The sequence below is a fragment of the Musca autumnalis genome, unplaced genomic scaffold, assembly GCF_047663935.1.
Source record: "Musca autumnalis isolate F117 unplaced genomic scaffold, ASM4766393v1 scaffold_5, whole genome shotgun sequence".
In the NCBI taxonomy this organism is placed as follows: Eukaryota; Metazoa; Arthropoda; class Insecta; order Diptera; family Muscidae; genus Musca; species Musca autumnalis.
In genome coordinates this window covers 171171242-171197696 of record NW_027412088.1, presented here as the reverse complement: position 1 = coordinate 171197696, position 26455 = coordinate 171171242, and the positions used below count along the sequence as shown (strand labels likewise).

Sequence of the window (26455 nt, the reverse complement as noted above, 5' to 3'; positions counted from 1 at the left end):
ATTCTTGAAGAACAGAAGCGCAACAACAAAAACCACAACGTGTATGAAAAACGACGACACGAAAGACAACAACAGCTAGCCAATAGCAAAATATACCAACAACAAGAAAAGGAAAATAAAAATTCTAGCACTAGGCTGGTTGGTTACCGCTCTGCGCTCTGCCTTTAGCATCATCAACGAACTAGGAGATCCTCATCTCATCACATCTCAAAAAAGAAACAAAAACATATGTGTGTTTGTTGGTCGATCGATCGATCGTTTGGTCGGTTGGTTGGCTGCTTGCTTTTCTTGTGTGTTTTCTTTTTCTAATATGCTAAAAGTATTTTCCCGGGCAGTAGAGAGTTTACGTCTGTCTGGGAATTTTGCCAAAAGCAACAAATTCTGTAATTCGGATAGACACTCTCATCAAGCACTTTCTCCCTGTGTTTAGTCGCCGTCGATCGTTTCAAAAGCGCGATCTTTTCCTTAGTTCTTAATTTTTTGGCTGGGCCAAAAAATTTAAAAAATAATAATTACATAAAAATTCTTTCGGGTTCGAACAGCATTTTTAATAACGAAAATTTTTGTAAGTTTTAAAGCCAACAATTGTAACTACCTTTTTTAAAGAAAACAAAAAACTGTTAATGTAATTAAAAGAAAGATAAAAAAACAGTCATACAACACATGTTATTGTTATTTACATTGAGAAAAAAATAAGTAAATTGTTGATGAAAACAAATTATATACCAGAAAAAAGGACAAGAAAAAAGTTGGAAAAGTGTTTAAAAAATATGAAAAGGACTCCCAGTATGGCGACCCTATATTTTAAGTGATTGAATCATAACTTGAATTGGCAACCCTATAAAGAAAATAACAGCTAAGACAATATAACAGTTATTGTTATTGCCAGTATAACAGATCCTCAATACAGAGATACTTCCTCCATGTGATTGATAGGATTAAAAATAACCATGTGAATGAAGAGAGCAATTTGTTTTTCAAAACAGTAAATAAAAGACCCACAGCATGTGTAAAAGCCAAGTGCACACCACAACTATGCAACAAATCATAATTTTCGTTGTAAGAAAATATTTAAACAAAACTGTTATATAAACATTGAATTGTCATTGTGCTAATTGAGATAGCATTTTAAACAAAGAATAAAAGGATTTCATTTTCGTTTTTTTTTCTTTTCTTTCGAAATTCAATGTCATGTGACAAATTATTGTGTGTTTGTTGGTATGACCGGGGTTTGCAAAGTGTTTGTGTGTGTATAAATATTTGTAGATATATAATTTTTCTTGTAAGGGAAATTCTTAACAACACATACACACGCACTTGCTTCAAACGCTCATACATATACATACACCTGTACTTTCTAATATATATACTACATTTTACTAATAATAAAACTATCTTCAAAGACATTCTCCCCACCACAAAAATCCCAAAAAACAAGAGAGAAATGAAAAAAGAAAGAAAAATAAAAATTAAAAATAAACCATCAACCAACATCTATTCAAGGTTCCCCAGTATAATATGTGAAATCTTTCAGGCAAACATTGCCACAGACACATATATTGGCCCCCTCTTTCTTAACAAGCAGCTATATGCCTTCTGTTTTGCTCCTATTAACTAAATTGCTGTTGTGGTCCCCGAAAATCACAATATATGTATATGTATATATAGGGGTTCTAGGTGTGCTGTGTGTGTGCGCCTCAAAGTGTTTATCATTCTGTTGGTATTAGTTAATTAGAAATATTTGACTAGGTGCCTTGAAAATAGGCAAAGAAATGCTTAGGAAAAAATGCTAGCCTAAAATCACACAAACAATGTTCAACCCTTCCCCTCTCTGTCACACTCTTTTGCTATTTTCCTCAACGTGTGGGTCACACTCTCCCATAAGTTATAATATTTTTTTTTTTTCAAAATTTTGTCATAATTTTCTTTGTCTCCTTTAGAGAAAACTCACTCACCTTAAGCATTGAATTGTCAAGGAATGTCAACGTATATTTATGTGTTTGTCATCGTGTATGAGTATATATATAAAAATATAATATATATGTACATATGTAGGTTCATTTGGATGAGCACGACAAAGCCACAGTCTCTAGAGAAAAGCTCTTTTTCTTTTTTCAAACATTAAAAAAATCACAACCCATAAAACAAAAACAAATTTAATATATAATAATTTTCATGGTTTTTCATATTTGTTTCGTGTTCATCGTTGCTATTGCATAACAAGCCAGCAGCTAGCAAAGTTATTTTTGGCAAGAATATGAACATAAATATACATATATATTTTTTGAAAAATATGTCAATGTATATTCGCAAAGGCACACACACACAGTGAGAGCTACACACGTATCAAAGGGGTATATATGTATCATGAACAATAATTAACAGAGCATTTCAAAAGTAGACAATCATTAATGTCATCCTAAATGAAAAGTACATTTGCCAAAAAGCAAAAAAAAAATGAAACCTATAAAGAAAAACATGAGGTTTTTGCCGAATAATTAGATAATCGGCAAAAAATGGCTAATAATTTGTACATATTTATATTAAATATAATGTAAATATGTTTAGATCAACTGTTGTAGTGGTTAACACTGCGAAACAGCAAGTATAAAGGAGACTTAAGGCTAACGTACAATTCTTAAGCCAGGTTTACATTATCCTCCAGCAATAAATGGAATTTGTTAATTTGAAGTAACGCCATGCTTACATTAGAGCTTTTTCGGGTAAACCTTTTTTATGAGATTGACATATAGTAAGTTTACATTTACGAAATCCACTCGATTTCAACTGTCAATTCCATTGATTAACCTCAAACGAAATCCAATGAATTTCAGATGAGTTTTCATTTGACGTATACGCAAAGGAATTGACAGTTGATTTCGTAAATGTAAACCAAGCAATATACGCAATGAACTTGACATTTTAAATTCCATTATATATTCTCTAATATATCGAAGAGACTAAAACTTTATCTAATACAAATACAGAACTTGTCCTATGTCTCATGAACAGTTTGTTTACATTTACGAAATCCAGTGGATTTGAACTGTCACGTCAAATAGAAACTCATTAATTTTATGTGGAGTTTATTTGACGTATATGCAATGGAATTGAAATACAATGAACTTGGTAAATGTAAACGTAATCTCACGTCTTATTTGCAATAGTGCTTTTTTCGGGTTAACCATTTCACATTAGAATTAGGCCGTACCCTAACCATGGGTTTACAAATAACTTGACAATTGAGTTCAATTATTGATTGCCAAGAACCCAAAAACTTGCCTGTGTGGCTTAAGCGTCCCGACAGTTGTAAAATTATGAATGAAAATCATGGATTTCTTTTTGTTTTCTATTCACATATTTTATTATTGCGTAGGTTCTTTTGTTTTCAACATATTTCAATTATTATGTCCCGGTCCACACTCGAGTGATTTCATTGAAAAAATTGCATGAAATTATGCGTCTCTAGATCGACTTCCATAGTAGATTATCTCACTTAAGGCCGCTGCACATACGGCGCGTTAAGCGTTGGGTTACAACAACCACATGAAAAATTCAAGAACAAACTTGGCATCACTTACGCATTTTTCATATGGTTGTTGTTTTCAATGCGCAACGCGTCGCACAACGGACCGTATGTATTTGGCCCATTATTTTTATGTCAAATGTCAAAAATTTGTTACCCATACTGTCTGAAAAAATGATGGACAGCTGGGAGAGAAACGACAAATGTTTGTATTTGTTAGTAAATCAGGGTTGTATTTTAATACAAATTGTCTTGTGTAAACGCCCAGTTACCCATTACAGCCGAGGGAAAAACAATTACTTATTTTTCCGTTTTTATTTCTTGTTTATGTTATTTCTGGCAAAAGACTAACAGCCGAAGGGCTAACTAGTTCGGATTTGCCTTAGCCGCTCTGTTATCCAAGAAAACGAGTCGGGAAAAGTAATCAACAAAAACCCATTAAGTTTTGGATTTTAAAGACTCAGTAAATAAGCGCGTGTCTTTTTTGCTTAAGTTATTTCGGATAAAAGACTGAAACCCTAAGGGCAATCTAGTTCGGATTTGACTCGGCCGTTCTTTATTCTTTTTCTTGCTTCTTAAACAGAAAATACAATCAACGTTTGAGTAAAGTTTTTGCGTCATTTCTGGTAAAAGAATAGAAGACCAAGGGCAACAGAAATCGATTTTCTCTTTATTATTTTATAAGAAATAACGCAAAACTTCACTCAAATGTTGATTGTGTTTTTGGCCTTGTGTACCGAGGCCTTTAAGTGGGTTTACAAACGACAGTTTTTTGACAGACAATAAAAAATACAAAAAGTTTTTACCAATACATTTTAAATTTTTTAAATATATATTGAGAAATTAATATGCCTGTCCGTGCACTCGATAATTTGTAGTAATTATTACAAATGTTTCGAATTTTGACAGTTTCAGCAACATTTAGTAAAAATTATCAAGTTCAAGGACAAACACAGTCTAATGCTATGTTTACATTTACGAAATCCACTCGATTTCTTCTGTCAAATCCATAGGTTAAACGTCAAATGAAATCCAATGGATTTCAGATGAGATTTCATTTGACGTTTGGGCTATGGAATTGACAGATGAAATCGAGTGGATTTCGTAAATGTAAACTTAGCATAAATGTACTGCATTTGATGTATTTGACAATTTATATACACTGGATTCACTAAATCCTAGTTTATCTAAGTCCCGGTCCACACTAGCATGAATTTCATTAAAAAATTCATGAAATTAGGTGTTCTTAAATCGAATTCCCCACTATAGCAATTTTATGATTTTACTCTACCATGGAGGTCGATCTAGAGACGCATAATTTTATTCAATTTTTTTAATGAAATCACTCTAGTGTGGACCGGGACTAAACGTATTGTAATAGTCCATTTAGATATGAGTTCATTAGCAGGATTTATTTCGTATTTCGTATTGAGTGAATTTGTTTTTAATCCGGCTTAAATCCTCGTATACAACAATGTGTGTTGTAACATGTTGCTATAAAAGTAACAAATTTGTTTTTATGTATGTTTACATTTTTCTAAATGTCAAATACGCTTCCTCTCGACCCACACCTCAGCAATTTCGAAGAAATATTTTCATGAAATTAGGCGTTCTTAGATCGAGTTCCCCACTACAGCAATTTAATAAAATGACTCTAGTATGGAACTCAACCTAAAGACCTCGGCACATACGGTCCGTTGTGAGTTGCGTCACGAATCGAATATAAGAACCACATGTGGTTGTTGTAAGGCCGCGCATAATTTCATGAAATTCATTTCGCCGTGTGGCAGGAGGCTTATTTATTTGATAAATATGCAATGGGATCGACAACGTGAATAATAGTACGGTTGCACTAGAGTTTTTTGCCGGGTTAACCCACTTCGAGAGGATTTATTTGACGTTTGCGCTATGAAATTGACATTTGAAATCCAAACCCACTGGGTTAAGTGTAACCGGGTTATAACGCAGCTTATTTAAACTTTTTTAATTTGAGTAGTCATAAGAAGCTATGGCGGATTTACCTCAAACTGGTTTTGTAGAACACGTCATTTATGTAGTTGATTACACTGAACATACATATGTCATATAAATGACACACAGCAGCACATCTTTTGCTTGAGTGCTTTAAAGTGGATGTATTCCATGGCACGCTATTTTGGAATAGTCATTGCAAATTGTCCCAAAATAAATAAAATGCATTTTTATGTGTGTAAAGTAAGAGTACTAAAAAACTTTATTACATTTACTTAAATTATAAAAAGTCTCCATTACATTCAACCGTAACTGAGCTACCTTTCTTTTTTTCTCCATTTAATAAAAGCGCAACTGAGTTTGCTTTGTCTTCTAATAGTACATTAACATTACGCAATCGAGTGGATTTTAACTGTCAAATCCTTTGCGTATACGTCAAATGAAATCTCATCTGAAATTCGTGAATATTAACCTAGCATAAGTAGTTTTTATATTATCTTTCCATCACTAGTTCAGATTTCGGTATCGACTCCAAATGTACTCCATTAAAGCCCTCTGCACATACGGCCCGTTGTGCGTCGCGTCATGCGTTAAAAACAACAAGGTTAAGTGTTGCCAAGATTGTTCTTGAAGTTTTCATGTGGTTGTTGTAACGCGAAGCTCAACGGACCGTATGTGCCGCGGCCTTAATGATGTCCTTCTGGTGAATTGTCTCATTCTCTAGAGCCGCATTTATAGGTCTATTCGATAACTTCGCAAGTAAAAAGTATTTGCAATTTCTTGCAACGACTTCTCATTTCTATTTTATTGAACAAGTTTGTTATCAAACAACATTTTGTAAAAGTTTGTAAAAATGTGTACAAACTTTTATGTTATCAAACAGATCTAATGTCTAAAGTGGGGTACACACGATCAGTTTTGACTGGCCGCTCATTTTCGTCAATCATCAGGCAACCGCAAAATATTTTGTGGTTGCTGGACAGTTTGACATTTTTTGATATTTCCGAAAAAAATCGACAGTCAAAACTGATCGTGTGTACCCGGCTTAAGGGTTTTACAAATGTCTACCAATTAAATTACGTATTTGTCCCAAATACTTGTTTTCGGTGCAAGTATAATGCTTGGTTTACATTTACGAAATCCACTCGATTTCAACTGTCAAATCCATAGGTTAAACGTCAAATGAAATCCAGATGAGATTTCATTTGACGTTTGAGCTATGGAATTGACAGTTGAAATCGAGTGGATTTCGTAAATGTAAACTTAGCATACAGCGAGTTTTGCATATGAATGTCAATTTTTCACGCAATACCGTCCCTAGTTTGATGAGTTGCCATGTAGCATCATATTTTATTCACTCATTAGCAGTGTTATCAACAGAAGTTGGTTTCATCTTGAATGCCGGAAATACTAACTTCGTTTTGTACAACTATGAAACACCCTGTTATTTATTTATATACTAATTAGCCTTTTATTACAATCATTAAAATTATAGAAGTAGAATGGAAATGCGGCAATGGGATAATAAACTAAACATTCAGATCAAAATAATAACAAATCCTCTATACAAAAAGAACAACGAATACACAATATTCACAAAAACAATATACATACTTAGGGCCATTATTACATGTTTTCTTTTACTATTGGATGGATTTGAAAACGCAAAATCAACCAATTTGGAGGCATTACAAATATAATTTTCACATTAAAAGTTAATGCCTAGAGGGTCCTCCTTGTAATTTAATTATCACTTTTAAGTTTACGTTGACTGCAACGCTATAAATCTGTTCGGAAAATCCAAAATATAACAAAAGAAGACTCATAATAATGGGGGTTAGACATTATTTCTTTCGTTTCTGTTTTTATATTTGTGTAAGTACCTCTTGAAGCCATTTTCTTTGTAATAACAATATTTGTTTGTATGTATGTGTGTACTTACACCCTGGAAATTGTTAAATATAGAATTTGTTCTATTTTACCGGCAAATGCGCCAAATGTATTAACAATTCTGTTACAATAACGACAGCATCTTGGAAATATGCCCCTTTAAAATTATATTATTTATATAATTTCAATTAAGTTTTTGGGCCTCCTTTTAAAATACAATAAATTTTGTGGTCACATTGTGGCACCGAAAACTAAAAATAACAAAACAAAAATGTCTTTTATGTTCAAAAAAAAAAAAAAATTAAGCATAACCTAAAATAATACACAGCACTTAGTTTTCTAATTATGTAAGTTATGTACAAAAACCGATTATTTCTATACCTATATTAATATATGTATGTACTCAAACATAAAGGCTAACGAACTTCAAAATTTGAAAAAAACAACAACAAGAAAAGAAATTTAAAACAGCGTGGTACATGGCCTTCATCTTTTCAACACATATTTGTGTGTGTGTGTGTGACTTACATATGTGTATGTAGCCAAAAAATAGTATTTTTAAAACATAACATTAATTAAGAGAAAGACACATACCCTTGTCAATTAGATGACATGACAAAGATCCATCTATCCATCCATCCATCACGGAAAATTGCCAGCCATTGTAATGTTATATAAATACTATAAAGTACATTTCCGACAACAGATAAATCTGTGCGGGTATGTACTAAATACATAAAGACAGACATACTTACATATATTGCAGCAAATGCAAGTGATGTTTGGAAAAATGTAATGGTTTATTTATTTTCTGCTGTTTTTGTTGACCTAAAAAAGTCTTATTGTATACAAATAAGGTAAAAATAAAGAAAAGAAACAATACAAATTCCCGGGGAATAAGTACCAGCAACTACAAATAGCCCTTTCAAAAAAACACCTGCCACTGTGGGCCGTCATGAGCGTGTCAATCCAAATGGGTCATAAGTACAAACGCAAAACGCACAACATAAACATATTCAGTAGCGCGCGCAGCTCGCACACATACACACCGCCGAGCACAGCACCGCAAAGCAAGCAATTTGTGTTAAAATCCCAGACAATTGAAATATGAATAATAAATTTTAACGCTGAATGCCCAGGCAATTGTTGTGTGGCGGCGAAGCCAAATAAATAAAATTTCATATTAGTAAAGCGCACAAGTGTAACGGCAATCCAAGCAAACGTATCGCGCTCTCTTCGTTGGTGATCGTTTTTGTTTGCTTGAACTTTAAAGAATATTTGTTAACGGTAATTATTTGAAAAAAAATAAAATTGTTTGTGGAAAACAAAAAACAGAGTTGCAATGTGTGGTGCCCTGTGAACAGTAACTGACTTTGTGTCATCATCATTGATAACACGTAGCTCAGTTAACATTCAAGAAGAAGAAGAAGCAGCCTTAAAAATCAATTCACTGTACAATAACTGTGTGTGTGCGAAAGACTTGAAAAAAGAGAAAAGAGAACAGTTTTTTTTTGCAAAATCACACAAGCTTTATTTTATACTACGTTGAAATCGGAAGAAAATAAGAAAAAATAGTTATAGTTCTAGTGTATAAGTTAAACATATATACTTTAGTAATTTATAGTATTTATTACTACTCAACACAGGTATTTACAAAAACAAGCAAAAAGAAAATTTTAACTAAACCTTTGCGAATGCAAGTAGACGACGGGATGGAATTCTTTCTTTTGTGTAATTGCAATTCGGCAAATTCGTGTCCCAAAGTGTTGTTGTTTGTAACATCTAGAAAAAAAGTATTGAGTGATGTGTTGTTTTACCTATTTAGAAAAAAAGTTAATAGAATTCTTTTTTATTCAATAGAAAACCACAAAGGAATGCGCAATAAATGGTCTATTGTGTGGTTGTGTCTAAAGGAAAATATAAGTGAAATTGTTCATTGGTTTTCTTTCTGATTTTTTGTGGGTAAGAGAAGCGGGTATTCATATGCAAAGCCAGACAGCAAGAAAACAAGCGGCAAAGGAGGCGGGCAAGGCAACACGAATAATAAGAAGAAGCATTAAGAGTCATCCAAAGAGCAGAGCAGAAATAGTGAGAGAGCAAAAACGACAATTGGGCAAATATAAGGCGAGAATGTTTGCAAAATTATTTCTATTTTACACGTAACACGTGTCTTTTTCGAATTGACCAAGTCATCCATTATTACATGCCATGGGTCACCATGGTTTGATTGCCAAATAATGCCAAGGAAGATGAACAAAATAATTAGATTTTCCTTAAATTTTATTAGTGAGGAGGGTTTCTTGGCAAATGTTTAATTAAAAATAGTTTATTTTTTAACAAATATTTATTGTTATTGTACACAATGGAAAATAGAACTAGGCCAGCCAATGGCACTGATTCCTTAAGATTACAGATTTTTATCTCTAGCTTTCAATTAAGAGTTATGGTAAAACAAATATTGGTTAGTAGGTCTGCTATGTGTGTGTGGTGTCATCGTTAACGCGTTGTCTGCCGCTTAACAACTTTAAAAAGATAACAGCAACTTCCGAATTCAATTACGTTGATGTTGCTGTTGTTTCAATTTCCTTATCAAAGTTAGTTTTCACACGGTTTTTTTTTGGTGTTGCTGCATGCCATTAGGACTAACCCCCAAAAACTTGGTCGTCATGTTCATTATTTAGGGCTAGGCAGGCATAGATGAGGGTATATGTGTCAACTTGGTTAACATTAACAGAATAATTGAAAGAAAGAGTTGTTTTTTTTTTCGCTCTGACCGCACAAAGAAATAACTTGAGACTACGTAGCCATTTCTTTAGAGGGGCATTTTTTATTGCTGTTGTTGTTGCTTATTTTATCGCACATTAACCTCGTCTGGGGGAATTGTGAAAGTGCTGTTTTACATTTAAGCGACTTGTCTTACGATTTTTTGTCTCCTCTTTGCTCATCTTCGTAAATTTCACACACAGGGTTGCATTTTTTTGTAACATGGTACCAAGTGTACATTTTGTTAAAAATACTTAATGTAAAAAGAAGGTATTTTATAAAAATATGTTATACAAATTTTAAAATGCTTATAACAAATAATCATTTTATGCTTTAAATGATTTTTTATGCACAAAATTCATTGCAAAACTAAATTTTGTTTCAATTTCTCTTACTAAGTTTTGCAACTCTGCCTAACAAGAATAACCACCACAAAGAGGAGACAAAAAATCGTAAGACAAGTCGCTTAAATGTAAAACAGCACAAAGTTACTTTTTTGGCAATTGCTTGCTTTCTCAACATTAGAAAATTATAAAGGATTTCACCAAGTTGTCATTCCTCTTCCCAAATTGTTCTGTAATAAAAAACAAATATAAAAGTTTAATAATAGTTACAAACATTTATTAAGTGCCTTCAAAAGAAATTAACAGGTGATTCGTTATAAATTTTTACATTTATTCTCCCTTGTAAACCAAGACGACTGTGTCATTTGAATTGGGAGGGAGAGCTTAGAAATATGAGAGTTAATATTTCAAAGAGTACCGATAACTGACCGCACAAAAATCATCTGTTTAGTAAATTGTATTTAGCAAATTTTTTGCATGGATTATACACAAGTGTTTTTTAAAGTATATTTTTTAATATGGATTCATTTTTTTTTTTAAAGTCTGTGCCGCCCTACCGTCTTCCTATTTTCATTAACGTCATATTTGGTGAGAGTGAGAAATAATTGTGCAAAATTGTAACGCCTGTTTTACAAAATTATTATTAGTTCGTTCGTAATTGGATTACCATACATAAATAGATTTGTTTAATCATTTAAATAAAAAGGTATTATTAGTAACAAATATGACAAATGTGAGCTTGTTAGTCGGCTCGGCTCTAAATCCGTTGTAAACTTTTGAACATAGCGACAAGGCAACAGGTTAAATTCTATTTATGTACGAAAGTTAAAGCCGCCTGGTAACACATCAAATTAAATCAAGCAATTTACCAGAATTTGTTCTATTCTAATAGAAGATTAAAAAAGTCGATTATTTTTTGCTTTACGTACAACAACAGCATGCTTTACACTTTGTAAGAATTTTGAAGTGGCATGGTGACACATTTAATTAGCTCTTGCATATTACAGAATTTGTTCTATTGTGCCGGTAGGTTTTCTTTGGAACATAAACCGTTGATGACGTTTTTGAAGTGGTCTGCTAACACCTCAAATTACTTCAAAAATAATAGAATTTTGTAGTGGCCTGGTGACATATCAAATTAACTCTAGCAAATCACGGAAGGTTTCTCTGGAACATAACGAGGTGGCAACAGGTTAAATTCCTCGATAAGCTTTTTTTTTGAAGTGGTCTGCTAACACCTCAAATTACTTAAACAAATATTGGAATTTGTTCCAAATGTTAGACCATATTTACATTAGGCACTTTTCCTTGCGGCAATTGTCAATTTGATGAAGAGATGTGTGAGGAATATGGTAACCCTTTGCGTCTCAACACCCTCTCTCACCGACAAACTGACAATTGCCGCAAGTAAACTCGCCTAATGTAAATTGGGACTAACATAAAAAACTATGAACATAACGCTTGGTTTACATTTACGAAATCCACTCGATTTCAACTGTCAAATCCATAAGTTAAACGTCAAATGAAATCCAGATGAGAGTTCATTTGACGTTTGAGCTATGGAAGTGACAGTTGAAATCGAGTGGATTTCGTAAATGTAAACTTAGCATAAGGCAACAATTTAAACTCTTCATAAGAATTTTGAAGTGGCCTGGTGAGACAACAAGTTTACTCGTACAAATCACGTGATTTTTACTATTTTGCCGGTAGTGTTTCTCTGGAACAAAATACAAAGTGGCGACAGGTTAAATTTCTTCATAAGATTTTTGAAGCGGTCAGCTAACACCTCAAATTTCTTAAAAAATTATGAACATTTTCAAAATTTAAGATAAAAAACTAAGAACATAAAGCAACCGATTAAACATTTAGTCAAAAAATATTGAAGTGGTTTGGTGACACATCAAATTAACTTGTGCAAATCACGGAACTTTTTACTCTTTTCCCAGTAGTAGAACCAAAACCACCTGGCGACAGGTTAAACCACCTGGCAACAGGTTAAACTTCTGGCGACTTGTTGAAGTGGTTTGGTGACACATCAATTTAACTTGTGCAAATCACGTGATTTTTACTATTTTGCCGGTAGTGTTTCTCTGCAACAAAACGTAGTGGCGACAGGTTAAATTTCTTCATAAGATTTTTAAAGTGGTCTGCTAACACCACAAATTTCTTAAAAGAAATTATGACCATTTTCAAAATCTAACATAAAAACTAACAACATAAAGCAACCGATTAAAAATTTAGTAAAAAAATGTTAAAGTGGTTTGGTGACACATCAAATTAACTTGTGCAAATCACGGAATTTTTACTATTTTCCCGGTAGGGTATCTCTGAAGCCAAAAGCACCTGGCGACAGGTTAAACCACCTGGCAACAGGTTAAACTTCTGGCGACTTGTTGAAGTGGTTTGGTGACACATCAAATTAACTTGTGCAAATCACGGAATTTTTACTATTTTCCCGTTAGGGTTTCTCAGAAGCCAAAACCACCTGGCGACAGGTTAAACTTCTTGATAGGATTTTTGAAGTGGTGTGCTAACACCTCAAATCTCTTTATACAAATATAAGAAATGATTTTTTCACTTTAGATGTTAACATTCAAAATTCCATTGACAAGGTTATGACGACACAACGACCTTTAAACGTTCTTTTTTTGACGAACAAACGACATAGAAATCTAAAAGCAAAATCTTTCCCCTTTCTTGCATTCAAAGGTCTCTGGGCAATTTTCTATCTTTTTAAACACTTTTTTGAATGTCACGGGCGGCGCCAACAAAACATGTGTGTTGTAAACAACGACTTACATTTTAATGTGTAACTTTGATTAATTTTTGCAAACACTTTGTTACAAAATCACTAACAATTACCCCATTATTGTTTTTCCATTTTCTTGCAGTTACGCTAAGTGCTTCGAAAAGCTAAGCCATGGAAGACGGTCATGCTAAAACCGTCGAACAGGTGTTACAACATTTTGGCACAGATCCAGAACGTGGCCTGACACTCGACCAAGTGAAAGAAAACCAAAAGAAATATGGCCCCAACGGTAAGTTAAGGTTTTTAGGCATAAATAGAATACTCTACCAGCTGGCGGAAAAATCTGAAATTTTTACCACAGGTAGATCTTTACGTCCTGATTACAAAAATGTAAAGTTTGTTGGGGGGAAGTCCATACTTCCCGAGATATTATGGGCACCTGAAGTTCCGAAAATTCCCTTGTTAAAGTAAGAAAAAAAAAAATTAAATTAAAAAAATGTTGTTTTCGTGCCCTAAATTGGGTCCTGCCCATAGGAGATAGTCTTAAATCACCGGCTACTTAGAATAAACTTACAATTTAAAAAAAATCAGATTTTTTCCGTCAGCTGGTAGAGTATTCAATTTGTTCCGTTTATTCCCTTATTTATCTCCCTTTGTATGACTTCCAACGAAATGCTTGTTCAAGATGGATTCAAATGGATCTACGTCCTCCATGTTTTGCTTTCTAAAATCTCTATTTTTTTAATCAAAAAATGTTTTTATTTTATTTCGCTTTACAGAATTACCTACCGAAGAAGGCAAATCGATTTGGCAGCTAGTTCTAGAACAATTCGATGATTTGCTTGTCAAGATTTTGCTTTTGGCCGCTATTATTTCTTTTGTAAGTATAATACTACCGATTAAAACTGGCCCACATGAAACAGCTTTAATTGTATTAGTCCATATCACAAGTAAAAACTTTTAGATCAAGTCCAGCTTTTTGGGGGCTTATAGATGACTTAGGTTTAAAAGCACACTGTTTAGAAAGTATCGACTTTTCCCGAAAATATAATTTCCCCAGGAATTTTTCGTTCTGAATAACCCCTAATACATGTTTGTGACCAAGGCCTAATTTTGGTACAACATTTCAAAATGATCCCAAAGGAGCCCTATATTTTTTCTGGAAGACAGACTTCTTTCTCCAGGAAATTTTCGTTCAAAATAAATTAAATTGTCATCACCCCACCAAGGCCTAACTTTGGTAAAAAAAATAACAATCCTAATGCAGCCCTTAACATGGATCTAAACAACCTTCTTTTCTGAAAGACCAACGTCTTCAGCATTTTTACTTGTGATATGGTATTTTTCCGCATACCCCAATGTTACGATTTCTAACAAAATGTATCATCATTTCTTTCTCTCTCTCATCTTCTCTCCCACTTTTTAGGTCTTAGCCCTTTTTGAAGAACACGAAGAAACCTTCACTGCATTTGTAGAACCTTTAGTTATTTTATTGATTTTGATTGCTAATGCCGTTGTCGGTGTCTGGCAAGAAAGAAATGCTGAATCCGCTATCGAGGCCCTGAAAGAATACGAACCTGAGATGGGCAAAATTGTCCGTCAAGACAAATCAGGTATCCAAAAGATTAGAGCGAAGGAAATCGTGCCCGGTGATATTGTTGAAGTGTCTGTGGGTGACAAGATCCCAGCAGATATTAGGCTGACACATATCTATTCGACCACATTGCGTATCGATCAATCTATCTTGACTGGTGAATCTGTGTCTGTGATCAAGCACACCGATGCCATTCCCGATCCCCGTGCTGTCAATCAAGATAAGAAGAATATTTTGTTCTCCGGTACCAATGTGGCTGCTGGTAAGGCCCGTGGTGTTGTTATTGGCACTGGTCTCAATACTGCCATTGGTAAAATCCGTACTGAAATGTCCGAGACTGAAGAAATCAAGACTCCATTGCAACAGAAATTGGATGAATTCGGTGAACAATTGTCCAAGGTTATTTCGATTATTTGCGTTGCTGTCTGGGCCATCAATATTGGTCACTTTAACGACCCCGCTCACGGTGGTTCCTGGATCAAGGGTGCCATCTACTATTTCAAGATTGCCGTCGCCTTGGCTGTAGCTGCCATCCCAGAAGGTTTGCCCGCTGTCATCACCACTTGTTTGGCTTTGGGTACCCGCCGTATGGCCAAGAAGAACGCCATTGTCCGTTCCTTGCCATCTGTTGAAACCTTGGGTTGCACCTCTGTCATCTGCTCTGATAAGACCGGTACATTGACCACCAATCAAATGTCTGTCTCCCGTATGTTTGTCTTCGATAAGGTTGAAGGTAATGACAGCAGCTTCTTGGAATTCGAATTGACTGGCTCCACCTACGAACCCATTGGTGAGGTCTTCTTGAACGGTCAAAAGGTTAAGGCTGGCGATTACGATATCTTGCAAGAACTGGCCACCATTTGCATCATGTGTAACGACTCCGCCATTGATTACAATGAATTCAAACAATGCTTCGAAAAGGTTGGTGAAGCCACTGAAACTGCCTTGATTGTATTGGCTGAAAAGATGAACCCCTTCAACGTCAACAAAGTTGGTATGGATCGTCGTTCCGCTGCCATCTGTGTCCGTCAAGAAATTGAAACCAAGTGGAAGAAGGAATTCACCTTGGAATTCTCTCGCGATCGTAAATCCATGTCTTCTTACTGTGTACCATTGAAACAATCCCGCTTGGGAACTGGACCTAAATTGTTCGTTAAGGGTGCCCCTGAAGGTGTCTTGGAACGTTGCACACACGCCCGTGTTGGTACCACTAAGGTTCCTCTTACCAGCGCCTTGAAGGCCAAGATTCTTGCTTTGACTGGTCAATACGGTACTGGTCGTGATACTTTGCGTTGCTTGGCTTTGGCTGTTGCCGATAGCCCAATGCGCCCCGAAGAAATGGACTTAGGTGATTCCACTAAATTCTATCAATACGAAGTCAATCTTACCTTTGTCGGTGTTGTCGGTATGTTGGATCCCCCACGTAAGGAAGTCTTCGATGCTATTGTCCGTTGCCGTGCTGCTGGTATTCGTGTCATTGTCATCACTGGTGACAACAAGGCTACCGCTGAAGCTATCTGCCGTCGTATTGGTGTATTTACCGAAGATGAAGATACCACTGGTAAATCATACTCTGGCCGTGAATTCGATGATTTGTCTCCTGCCGAACAAAAGGCTGCCGTATCCCGCTCTCGCTTGTTCTCTCGCGTCGAACCTCAACACAAATCCAAGATTGTTGAATACTTGCAAAGCATGAACGAAATCTCTGCTATGACTGGTGATGGTGTCAATGACGCCCCCGCTTTGAAGAAGGCTGAAATTGGTATTGCCATGGGTTCCGGTACTGCTGTAGCTAAGTCTGCCGCTGAGATGGTATTGGCTGATGATAACTTCTCCTCCATTGTGTCTGCCGTTGAAGAAGGTCGCGCTATTTACAATAACATGAAACAATTCATCCGTTATTTGATCTCTTCCAATATTGGTGAAGTTGTATCCATTTTCTTGACTGCTGCTTTGGGCTTGCCTGAAGCTTTGATCCCTGTACAATTGTTGTGGGTTAACTTGGTAAGTTTGGGAGGAGTAGGAGAAAGAAAAGGACTTTGTTTTTTTAATGGGAAATGTTGTCTTTTTGCCTTAGGTTACTGATGGTCTTCCAGCTACCGCTCTTGGTTTCAATCCCCCTGATATGGACATTATGGAAAAACCACCACGTAAGGCTGATGAAGGTTTGATTTCTGGCTGGTTGTTCTTCCGGTAAGTTGGCAACAGAGAAAATTGCGTTGAGGCAGTTGTTGTTTTATTAATTCCTCTTTTTGTTGTTATTCCCTTTAAGTTACATGGCTATTGGTGGTTATGTCGGTGCTGCCACCGTTGGCTCTGCTGCCTGGTGGTTCTTGTTTGCCGAAACCGGTCCCCATCTTAACTACTGGCAACTCACCCATCACTTGTCTTGCTTGGGCGGTGGTGATGAATTCAAGGGTGTTGACTGCAAAATCTTCAGCGATCCTCATGCCATGACCATGGCTCTTTCCGTATTGGTCACAATTGAAATGCTTAACGCCATGAACAGGTATGTTGGAACACAAACTATGTTAAGTTATTTAACTAAAAATAATAATTTTGGAATATCAGTGATAAACTGGGGGGTTATGTGAAAAATGAGGGTTGTGAGGTTATGTTCAAATTTTATGGACATACAGATGTTCAAACAATTTTCCACCACAGGAACTGTGTATATTGTCAACTGAACAACAAGATCTTCAAATTTTACAAAATTCATTGCCATTCGTGGTGTGCTACTTAACCATTTCGAACTTTCAACCTAACCAAACATATTTAATAAAAATCAGTTTTAACTGACTTGCTCCCCTAAAAATGGGTATCATTGTAATCAGAAAAACAAGACTTAGATGTGTTACTGAATTGAATAGCAATTGGAATGGTGTCCCTAAACTATATTTATGTCTTTTTTAAAACCTAACCTCAATTTTGTTATATGGGAAAATATTTAAACACTTGCTCCCCTAAAAATGGGTATCATTGTAATCAGAAAAACAAGACTTAGATGTGTTACTGAATTGAATAGCAATTGGGATGGTGTCCCTAAACTATATTTATGTCTTTTTTAAAACCTAACCTCAATTTTGTTATATGGGAAAATATTTAAACACTTGCTCCCCTAAAAATGGGTATCATTGTAATCAGAAAAACAAGACTTAGATGTGTTACTGAATTGAATAGCAATTGGAATGGTGTCCCTAAACTAGATTTATGTCTATTGGGCAACCTAACCTCAAATTTGTTATATGGGAAATTATTTAAACACTTGCTCCCCTAAAAATGGGTATCATTGTAATCAGGAAAACAAGACTTAGATGTGTTACTGAATTGAATAGCAATTGGGATGGTGTCTCTAAACTATATTTATGTCTTTTTTGCAACCTAACCTCAATTTTGTTATATGGAAAAATATTTATACACTTGCTCCCCTTAAAATGGGTATCATTGTAATCAGAAAAACAAGACTTAGATGTGTTACTGATTTGAATAGCAATTCGGATGGTGTCCCTAAACTATATTTATGTCTTTTTTGCAACCTAACCTCAATTTTGTTATATGGTAAAATATTTAAACACTTGCTCCCCTAAAAATGGGTATCATTGTAATCGGAAAAACAAGACTTTGATGTGTTACTGAATTGAATAGCAATTGGAATGGTGTCCCTAAACTATATTTATGTCGTTTTTTTACAACCTAACCTCAAATTTGTTATATGGGAAAATATTTAAACACTTGCTCCCCTAAAAATGGGTATCATTGTAATCAGAAAAACAAGACTTAGATGTGTTACTGAATTGAATAGCAATTGGGATGGTGTCCCTAAACTATATTTATGTTTTTTTTTTGCAACCTAACCTCAAATTTGTTATATGGGAAAATATTTAAACACTTGCTCCCCTAAAAATGGATATCATTGTAATCAGAAAAACAAGACTTAGATGTGCTACTGAACTGAATAGCAATTGGGATGGTGCCTCTAAACTATATTTATGTCTTTTTTGCAACCTAACCTCAAATTTGTTATATGGGAAATTATTTAAACACTTGCTCCACTAAAAATGGGTATCATTGTAATCAGAAAAACAAGACGTTGATGTGTTACTGAATTGAATAGCAATTGGGATGGTGTCCCCTGAACTATATTTATGTCATTTTTGCAACCTAACCTCAATTTTGTTATATGGGAAAATATGTAAAAAGGGACTTTTTTGTATTATTTTTTTAATTATGTTGTTTTTTTGTTTTTATTTTGTTTTATTAAAAATTAATTTGTTTGTTTTTTTTTTCTCTTTCTCCTACAGCTTGTCTGAAAATCAATCTTTGATTGTTATGCCTCCATGGTCCAACATGTGGTTGATTGGCTCAATGGCTTTGTCATTCTCATTGCACTTTGTCATTCTCTATGTAGATGTTCTTTCCGTAAGTATTTTTTGTGGAACTTAAAATTAATTAAAAAAAGAGGTTATGTCAATTTCCAATAATTATTATTTCAATTGAATTTCTATAGACCGTGTTCCAAGTTACACCATTGTCGGGCGATGAATGGATTACTGTGATGAAATTCTCAATTCCTGTAGTTTTACTAGATGAAACACTCAAATTCGCTGCTAGAAAGATCGCTGACGGTGAGAATCCCATTTATAAAGTGCACGGGATTATATTAATGTGGGCCGTATTTTTTGGCCTCTTGTTTGTTATGCAGTCTTAAATTAAATTAAGTTTAAAATTAATAACCCAATCTTAACAACAACAAAAGCCCCGCCCCTCTCTGATACTACTTATATATATAAATATTTCAAAAGCCAATAATCATCGTCGTTATGTGCATACCACTAATTTTTTCAAATATCTCTTAGTAACTTTTTTCTAATATGCTTTATAAAATTAACCCCCTTTCTATCTAAAAAAAAAAGAAAAACACTTTTCTACTTTTTCAAGCTAAAAAAGAAACGCAAAAAAGCAGCAACAAAACAAAACCCGAACTCAAAATTGTTGCAAAAGAAATATAATGTTTAATATACATAACTAATTGTTTACCCAATACTAACTTAAGAACATTTAACATTTAGGCTTAAAAATTAACAACATTTGGCTACCGCCCCCCCAAAAAAAAAACAGCTTTTTTGTTTGATGATTGTTACATATTGCTATATAAAACAAGAACAAATGCGTTTTGAATGAATCTCTTTTTTTTCCTGTAAATTCTTGTTTCCTTTTCTTGTATACAATTATCATATAACTACAAAACACATACACACACATAATAGTGCAATTTTCTTAGAGACACAACACAAATTTTATAGGTTATGTTTAACTTCATTTGTCAATAGAACAAAAAAGTAGGGTTAACTAATAATTATTTAGCTTAAATTTAATGAGTATTGGGTTTCCAAAAAAAGGCAAAATTAAGCAATATTTTTCCATACAAAGTTTTCCATAAATTAATTTTCCATTACAAACTCTCTCTCTCTCTCTCTCTCTAAAAAATATCTTTTGGTACTTAAGAAAAATAGCAATTTATTAAAAGTAAAAAAGGGATTTTGAAAATCTGGGTAAGCAAAATATTGTGTAATACAGCTCAAGGGAACATTTTCGTTCCATGATTAGACAGACAAAGAAGAAGAAGCCAAACAAGCAAAGAAAACTAAATACCACCTCATTTTGTATTTCGGCCAAATGAAAGTTATTGGAGTTTCTTTCTCCAGATCCTTTTCCCCCTCCCTCTTTGGCCACAAAACTAGCTGTATTTCTACAATAAAAAGAAAAAACAACAACAACACACATATATAGGTTTTAGAAGTATTATTGTGACTTATATATTTAAACAAAAAAGAAAACAACAACAAACAACAAAAAAAACCATAACAACAAATAGTCTTCGTTTTTTGATTATGATAATGATGATGATAAAGGTCATTCATTCATATTAATGATGATGATAATGTTATAGACATTCGTAAATTTAGTTTAGTGGTAATATATTTAAAACAAATTATGTAAATTATTAAATGTCTCCATTTTTAAGGATCTGCATTAAATTTTAAACGAAACCTTAAGGATAGTAAATGAAAAACTAAACAAAAAAGAAAGAAGAAAAAAAACGACAAACAACAAATAAAATAAATTTTTAATTGTATATAACAAAAAAAAAAAAAAAGAAAATAAAACACTATTTACTACAACAACAAATTCAAATGAGTTGTGAAACACCAAAACAAAAACTAACAAAAAAAACTTACATCCCATTAATTAACATAAACTCTAAATTTAATATTTCCAAGTTTCTTGTTTTTGGCTATCAACAAAATTAACTTAATTAAAAAATCAAAACAACAACAATGGCTATTGCTCTAATATTGGCATGTTATTGCATTATTAATATACATATACATACATATATACACATACACACACCCAACAAAGGCAACTGAACAGTTTGTGTTTCCAGAAAACAAAATGTGAATTTTTTTATTGGCTTCCATATTCTAGAGATTAGAACTGAAATCCTAATTGCCATGTTTTTAAAGTTTTTTGGCCTTAGTAGAAGACTAATAGTACGTTCACACTTTACTGGATTCAGTGAATGCAATTACATTGGATATACTTCAAATACATCGTCATAAAGGAGATTAACCCGAAAAAAAAAGATTTAATGTAAACGTGCTATAAGTCATTAACAGTTGGGATTGACAGGTGCTTTGTCAGGGACATTTTCTGCATACAAACATTTTGATACAAACTTCTCTTCCATGAATTGCATAAAAAAAGCTAAAATTTTCCGCCTAACCCAACTTTTTTTTTAAAATTTGGCAATAGGTGTGTTCGATAACTTTGCAAGTAAAAAGTATTTGCAAGTACTTGCAACTACTTCTCATTTCTCTTTTATTGAAAAAGTATGTTATCGGACCGCATTTTGCACAAATTTGTACAAACTTTTGGGTTATCGAACAGACCTAATTACCAGACCTTAAGGAGGTTATTCAAATAAATCTACATAAAGAAGATAATACCGACAAAAATTCTGATGCAAATGTGCTACAAGTTATTTACACTTGGAATTGATGCTTTGTCAAGGATGTTTTCTGCACATTAACTTTGTATTCAAAAATTTTTATACAAATTTTTATACCCTCAGCCTTTATGTTAACGAGGGTATATACACTTTCATACGGGAAAAATGTGCCTCATCGAAATAATGGTTTTAGACCCCAAGTATGTTTGGACGAAATGTGTTTCAGACAATTTGGAGTCGATCTAGCCATGTCCGTCTGTCTGTCTATCTGTCTGGCTGGCTGGAGCGCACGATAACTCTCGAACGGATCAACCGATTCGGTCCAAAATTTGGCTTTCGTAATATTTTGTCCAAACTTAGTTTAAGTTCGAAGATGAGCTACATCGGTCCACTCCTTCCGGTACCTCCCCCACAAAAGTTCGAAAATGTTCGGAAAATTTGTGCGCACGATAACTCTTGAAGGGAGTAACCGATTTGGTCCATACTTTGCAAATCGTGAAATGCCTACCAGACTTAGATGAGGTTCCAAAATAGACTCAATCGGTCCACTCCTTCTGGTACCTCCCACACAAAATTTCGGAAAAGTTCAGTTTAGGACCTGCTCTCGAATCGCTTTGATTTTTGTTTTAGCAACTTGTATTCACTGCCCTCCATACGACGGTACAAGTTTCATCAGGGGCAAGTCCATACTTCCTGAGAAAATAGCATGAAAGTTGAAAAAAAACCCATGACACCGTGCGAGGTGGTTGGAGCGCAAGATAACTCTCGAACGAAACTGCCGATTCGGTCCAAAATGTGGCCTTAGTAATATTTTGTCCAAACATAGTTTAAGTTCGAAGATAAGCCATATCGGTCCACTCCTTCAGGTACCTCTCCCACAAAAGTTCAAAAATGTTCGGAAAAATTGTTCGTACGTTAGCTCTTGAAGGGAGTGACCGATGTAATTCATACTTTGCACATCCTAATTATATCTACCAGATATAGATCAGGTTCGAATATGGACTATATTTGTTTACTCCTTCTGATACCTCTCACACACAATTTCGGATAGGTTCACTTTAAGAACTGCTCTCGAATCACTTGGATTTTTGTTGAAGCGATTTGCATTCGCTACCTCCATTACGACGGTAAAAGTTTTTTCAGGGGCAAGTCAATATTTCTTAGGAAAACAGCCCCAAAGGTGTAAAAAATCCCCTATGTCACCATCTGTGGCTGTCGGAGAGCACGATAGCTCTCGAACTGTTCAACCGGTTTGGTCCAACATTTGGCCTTCGTCAAAATTTCACTAAAATGCTAAGACGATATCACTTGAATGGGGCAACCAATTTCTCCTAATATTTTGTCAAAATTTAGTTTAACTTCTAAAATGGCCTATATCGGTCCTCTCTAAGGGTACCTCCCCCACAAAGGTTCAACATTTGTGTCTTAGTGCAGTTAATTCCTAATACACATTTTTGTGGGCAAGTTCAAATGTCTAAAAAAGGGTCACAAAATTCTGAAGAGGCTTTAAATTCATTCGATCTGTCCGTAGGTGAAGGTTTCACTTCACATTGGCTGAGGGTATATATCTGTCGGCAAAGCCGACTGACACTTTTTTACTTGTTCTTCATGAATTCCATAAAGATGCTAAAATTAAAAAAAAATCTACTTAACCTAACTTTTTTAACAAAAAAAAAAAACTCTGCTGTAAATGACTTATAGCCCATTTACACTTGGGATTGAAAGTTGATGCTCTTTAAGGGACATTGAAATTCTTTTGTTTGAAACAGTTTTGCGCAACTTCTCTTCCATTCCAAAGGTGTTCTTTAGCACACTTTCGGCCAGGGAAATTTTCTCAACCTAACCAAACATTTTTTTTATAATTGGAGACGGCCTAGACCTTTCAACTTGAAAATGGTAAAATTTTGTTGGAATTTATTTAGAAAAGCATAGAATTAGTAAATAACTCCTTATAAAAAGCAAATTTGTCAAAGAAAATTAAACCTAACCTTACACTTTTTTATAATTTGATAATTTTCAAGCTAAAATCGTGCAGATTTTTTATGAAAATTGACAATATTAATAATTGTTTAATATTATTTTTTTTGTCCATTTGAAAAAGGATAAAATTAAATAGGTTTATAACAATTGGCCATTTTTAATATGAAAGCTAGCAGTTTTTTATTAAAACTTTGGCATAAGTTGAGTTTACCAACTAAGCTCGGATCGGGATGAATTGTCTTTTCGTATATAGATCTCGTCTCCCTGATCACAAATATGTATACAGCATTTGTTGCGGAAGTCCATATTTCCCGAGATATGGGCCTCCGAAATTGCGAAAATTCCCCTGTTAAAGGCCGGCTAATTAGAGAAAAATTGTAATTAAAAAGAAAATTGAGTTCCCGTGCTCGAGATTGACTCCTGTCCATAGGAGAAAGTCTAAAAACTCCGGCCGAAGGCCGCCTACTTAAGAAAGATTTACATTTTTAAAGAAAATTTTGTTGCCATAGTTGGTAAATTCAACTTGTTCCAAAACTTTTTTGAAAACGACAATTTTCAAAATAAATGCTAGCATATTTTGTGGCTTAGTTCTAATTTATTTAAAATTGAGCAAAATTAATGAAAATACAGTTTAAAAATGCTAATTCTCAAAAAAAAAAAAACCTAACCTAACCTAACATTTTTGGTAATTTAAAAATGTTCAAGCTAAAACCATGTAGATTTTTATTGCATTTTACAATATCCATTTTAGGAGATTTAAAGAGACACAAATTGGTAAAATTCCATTTGAAAATTAAATATAACCTAACTTTTTTTTATACAAATTTGCCATTTTCAAGATAAAAGCTAAGCAGAGTAGTATGATTTATTCTTATTTATTCGTAATTGGGATAAAATTAGTAAAATTTTATTCAAAAAGTATCATTTTCAAAAAAAAAAAAAAAAAAAAAAACATTTAACATAACCAAAATTTTTTCAAGATAACTAGGCCATTTTTATGGTAAAAACTCCCATATTTAAATACGTCTCTCCTAATTATTATGAGGAGAAGAAAGCAAAATTAATTATAAAAATTAAAAATTTTAAACAAATTCAACCTAACCAAACTTTTTTCAAAGAAGCATTCAACATAACCCAACTTTTTACGAGATAATTTCACAATTTGTTAGGCAAAAAATGACATATTTAACCCCATAACTCCTAATTATAATGAGCAGAGAAAATATTTTTAAGACAGCAACAAAAAGTGAACAACAACAGGGAAAACATCTCCAGTGAAAAGAAAAACACACCAAAAATCTTTTCAAGATTTTCAACACATCTCCCTTGCTGCTTCATTTTATTCTACATCGTTGTAATTTTACGCCAAACCACCAGGAATGAAAAGCTCGCTAGCTCGTTTGCCCGCCCAGCCTGCCGCGGATCGATCGCTCATTTGTGTACATTACACATACAAATTTGGCTTGTTCTGTTTTACTAACCATCCAAAACGTTCTCTTTGTTTTCAAAAAATATTATTTATACAAAAATTCGATTCTAATCATAAACTTTCTTTGAATACCTTTCTTCCATTCCATTTACAGTTAACCCCAATTTCCATTAAAGATTACCAATAAAAGGCAACCACCACCACCACCACAAATCCTCCCTCCGATGTATTTTTCATAAAATTTATTTATTATTTTTTTCCTAAGATGCTATAGCTGCTTAAGTATAATAAAAACAAAACAAACAAAAAACACACAGATACCAAAAAACGAAAAAAGGCAACGGAAAACACGAAATAAATAAAATTTGTTTTTTTTTTTTTCACTAAAAAAATGTGTGAAGAGTTTTAAAATCCCCCCTTTCCCCGTCACAGCAACTACAAGCAGAAAAAAAAGATCATAATGATGCCTTATCATGTGTTTACTTTGGACCCCATACCACCCCAACACACAACATTATATCAAGATCACACTAGAGATGATGCCACAATCTAAACAATTTTCCCCCCCTAGCTAAGGTTAACCATTGCTCTACTCCTTTCCCAAACAACACTTGGAAGCCACCCAGGGGTTTTGGAGTTGAGAGCTTTAATGGTTTGGTTTGCGCCAATCAACTCTCCTTGTTTTAGCTTTATTTTTCTCCTTACAGCTTAAAAGATAAACAGCAGCAAACCCTCCTTTGAAACTTTTTGAATGGTTTAACGTTAGTTTTTTTGAAACATTTTAGTTTTGTTTAACTCTCAATATTTCTATAGAACAATAATAATTTTATTTTATAAATAATTTTTATACCTAAAACCAAAAAAATATATAGTTCCTGATGCTGTTGACACCAACAAATGGTAATTGAATTCAGCAACAAGAAAAAAAAAGCAGCAGAGCAACAATCAATCGTGTGTTGGCGTCTCAAAGAAAAGGACGTAATTTGTACACCAACAACCTCATCAACAACAGCAACAAAAAAAGAAACAACACCATTAATAAAATTACTATTAATTCCCATCATTACACACATACATAATTATAAACAAATTTTCTTATGTATGAACCTGTGTAATAAAAAAAACGAATCCCCTTTTTTCTCTCGTCTCGTCTCGTACGTAATGTTATATTTATATAACTTTCTTAGATAAACCGCC

At 34.0% G+C, this 26455-nt stretch overlaps 1 protein-coding gene across 6 annotated transcripts; it reads left to right on the top strand.

The window, feature by feature from the left end:
- On the top strand, positions 1-26285 carry SERCA (ATPase sarcoplasmic/endoplasmic reticulum Ca2+ transporting SERCA). 6 transcript variants are annotated; one of them, XM_073992043.1, is made up of 9 exons: positions 1-565; positions 13386-13532; positions 14023-14123; positions 14670-16841; positions 16915-17030; positions 17110-17346; positions 19139-19256; positions 19345-19462; positions 26131-26285. In XM_073992043.1, exons 2-9 carry the CDS (start codon positions 13415-13417, stop codon positions 26160-26162), a joined length of 3012 nt encoding a protein of 1003 aa, XP_073848144.1. In that variant the 5' UTR covers positions 1-565; positions 13386-13414; the 3' UTR covers positions 26163-26285. The 6 variants fall into 6 exon arrangements, with proteins under 6 accessions (XP_073848144.1, XP_073848147.1, XP_073848145.1 ...); XM_073992046.1 differs by having other exon boundaries at positions 61-565; positions 25413-26285; XM_073992044.1 differs by lacking the exon at positions 1-565 and adding an exon at positions 8215-8674.
- Positions 26286-26455: the final 170 nt, after the last annotated feature.

What these genes read in the sequence shown, in the direction of transcription:
- SERCA (XM_073992043.1), top strand. Translation starts at nt 13,415, where the DNA reads ATGGAAGACGGTCATGCTAAAACCGTCGAACAGGTGTTACAACATTTT. An exon ending in AAAGAAATATGGCCCCAACG is followed by an intron (nt 13,533 to 14,022) that starts GTAAGTTAAGGT and finishes TTCGCTTTACAG; the next exon opens with AATTACCTACCGAAGAAGGC. An exon ending in ATGCTTAACGCCATGAACAG is followed by an intron (nt 17,347 to 19,138) that starts GTATGTTGGAAC and finishes TTTCTCCTACAG; the next exon opens with CTTGTCTGAAAATCAATCTT.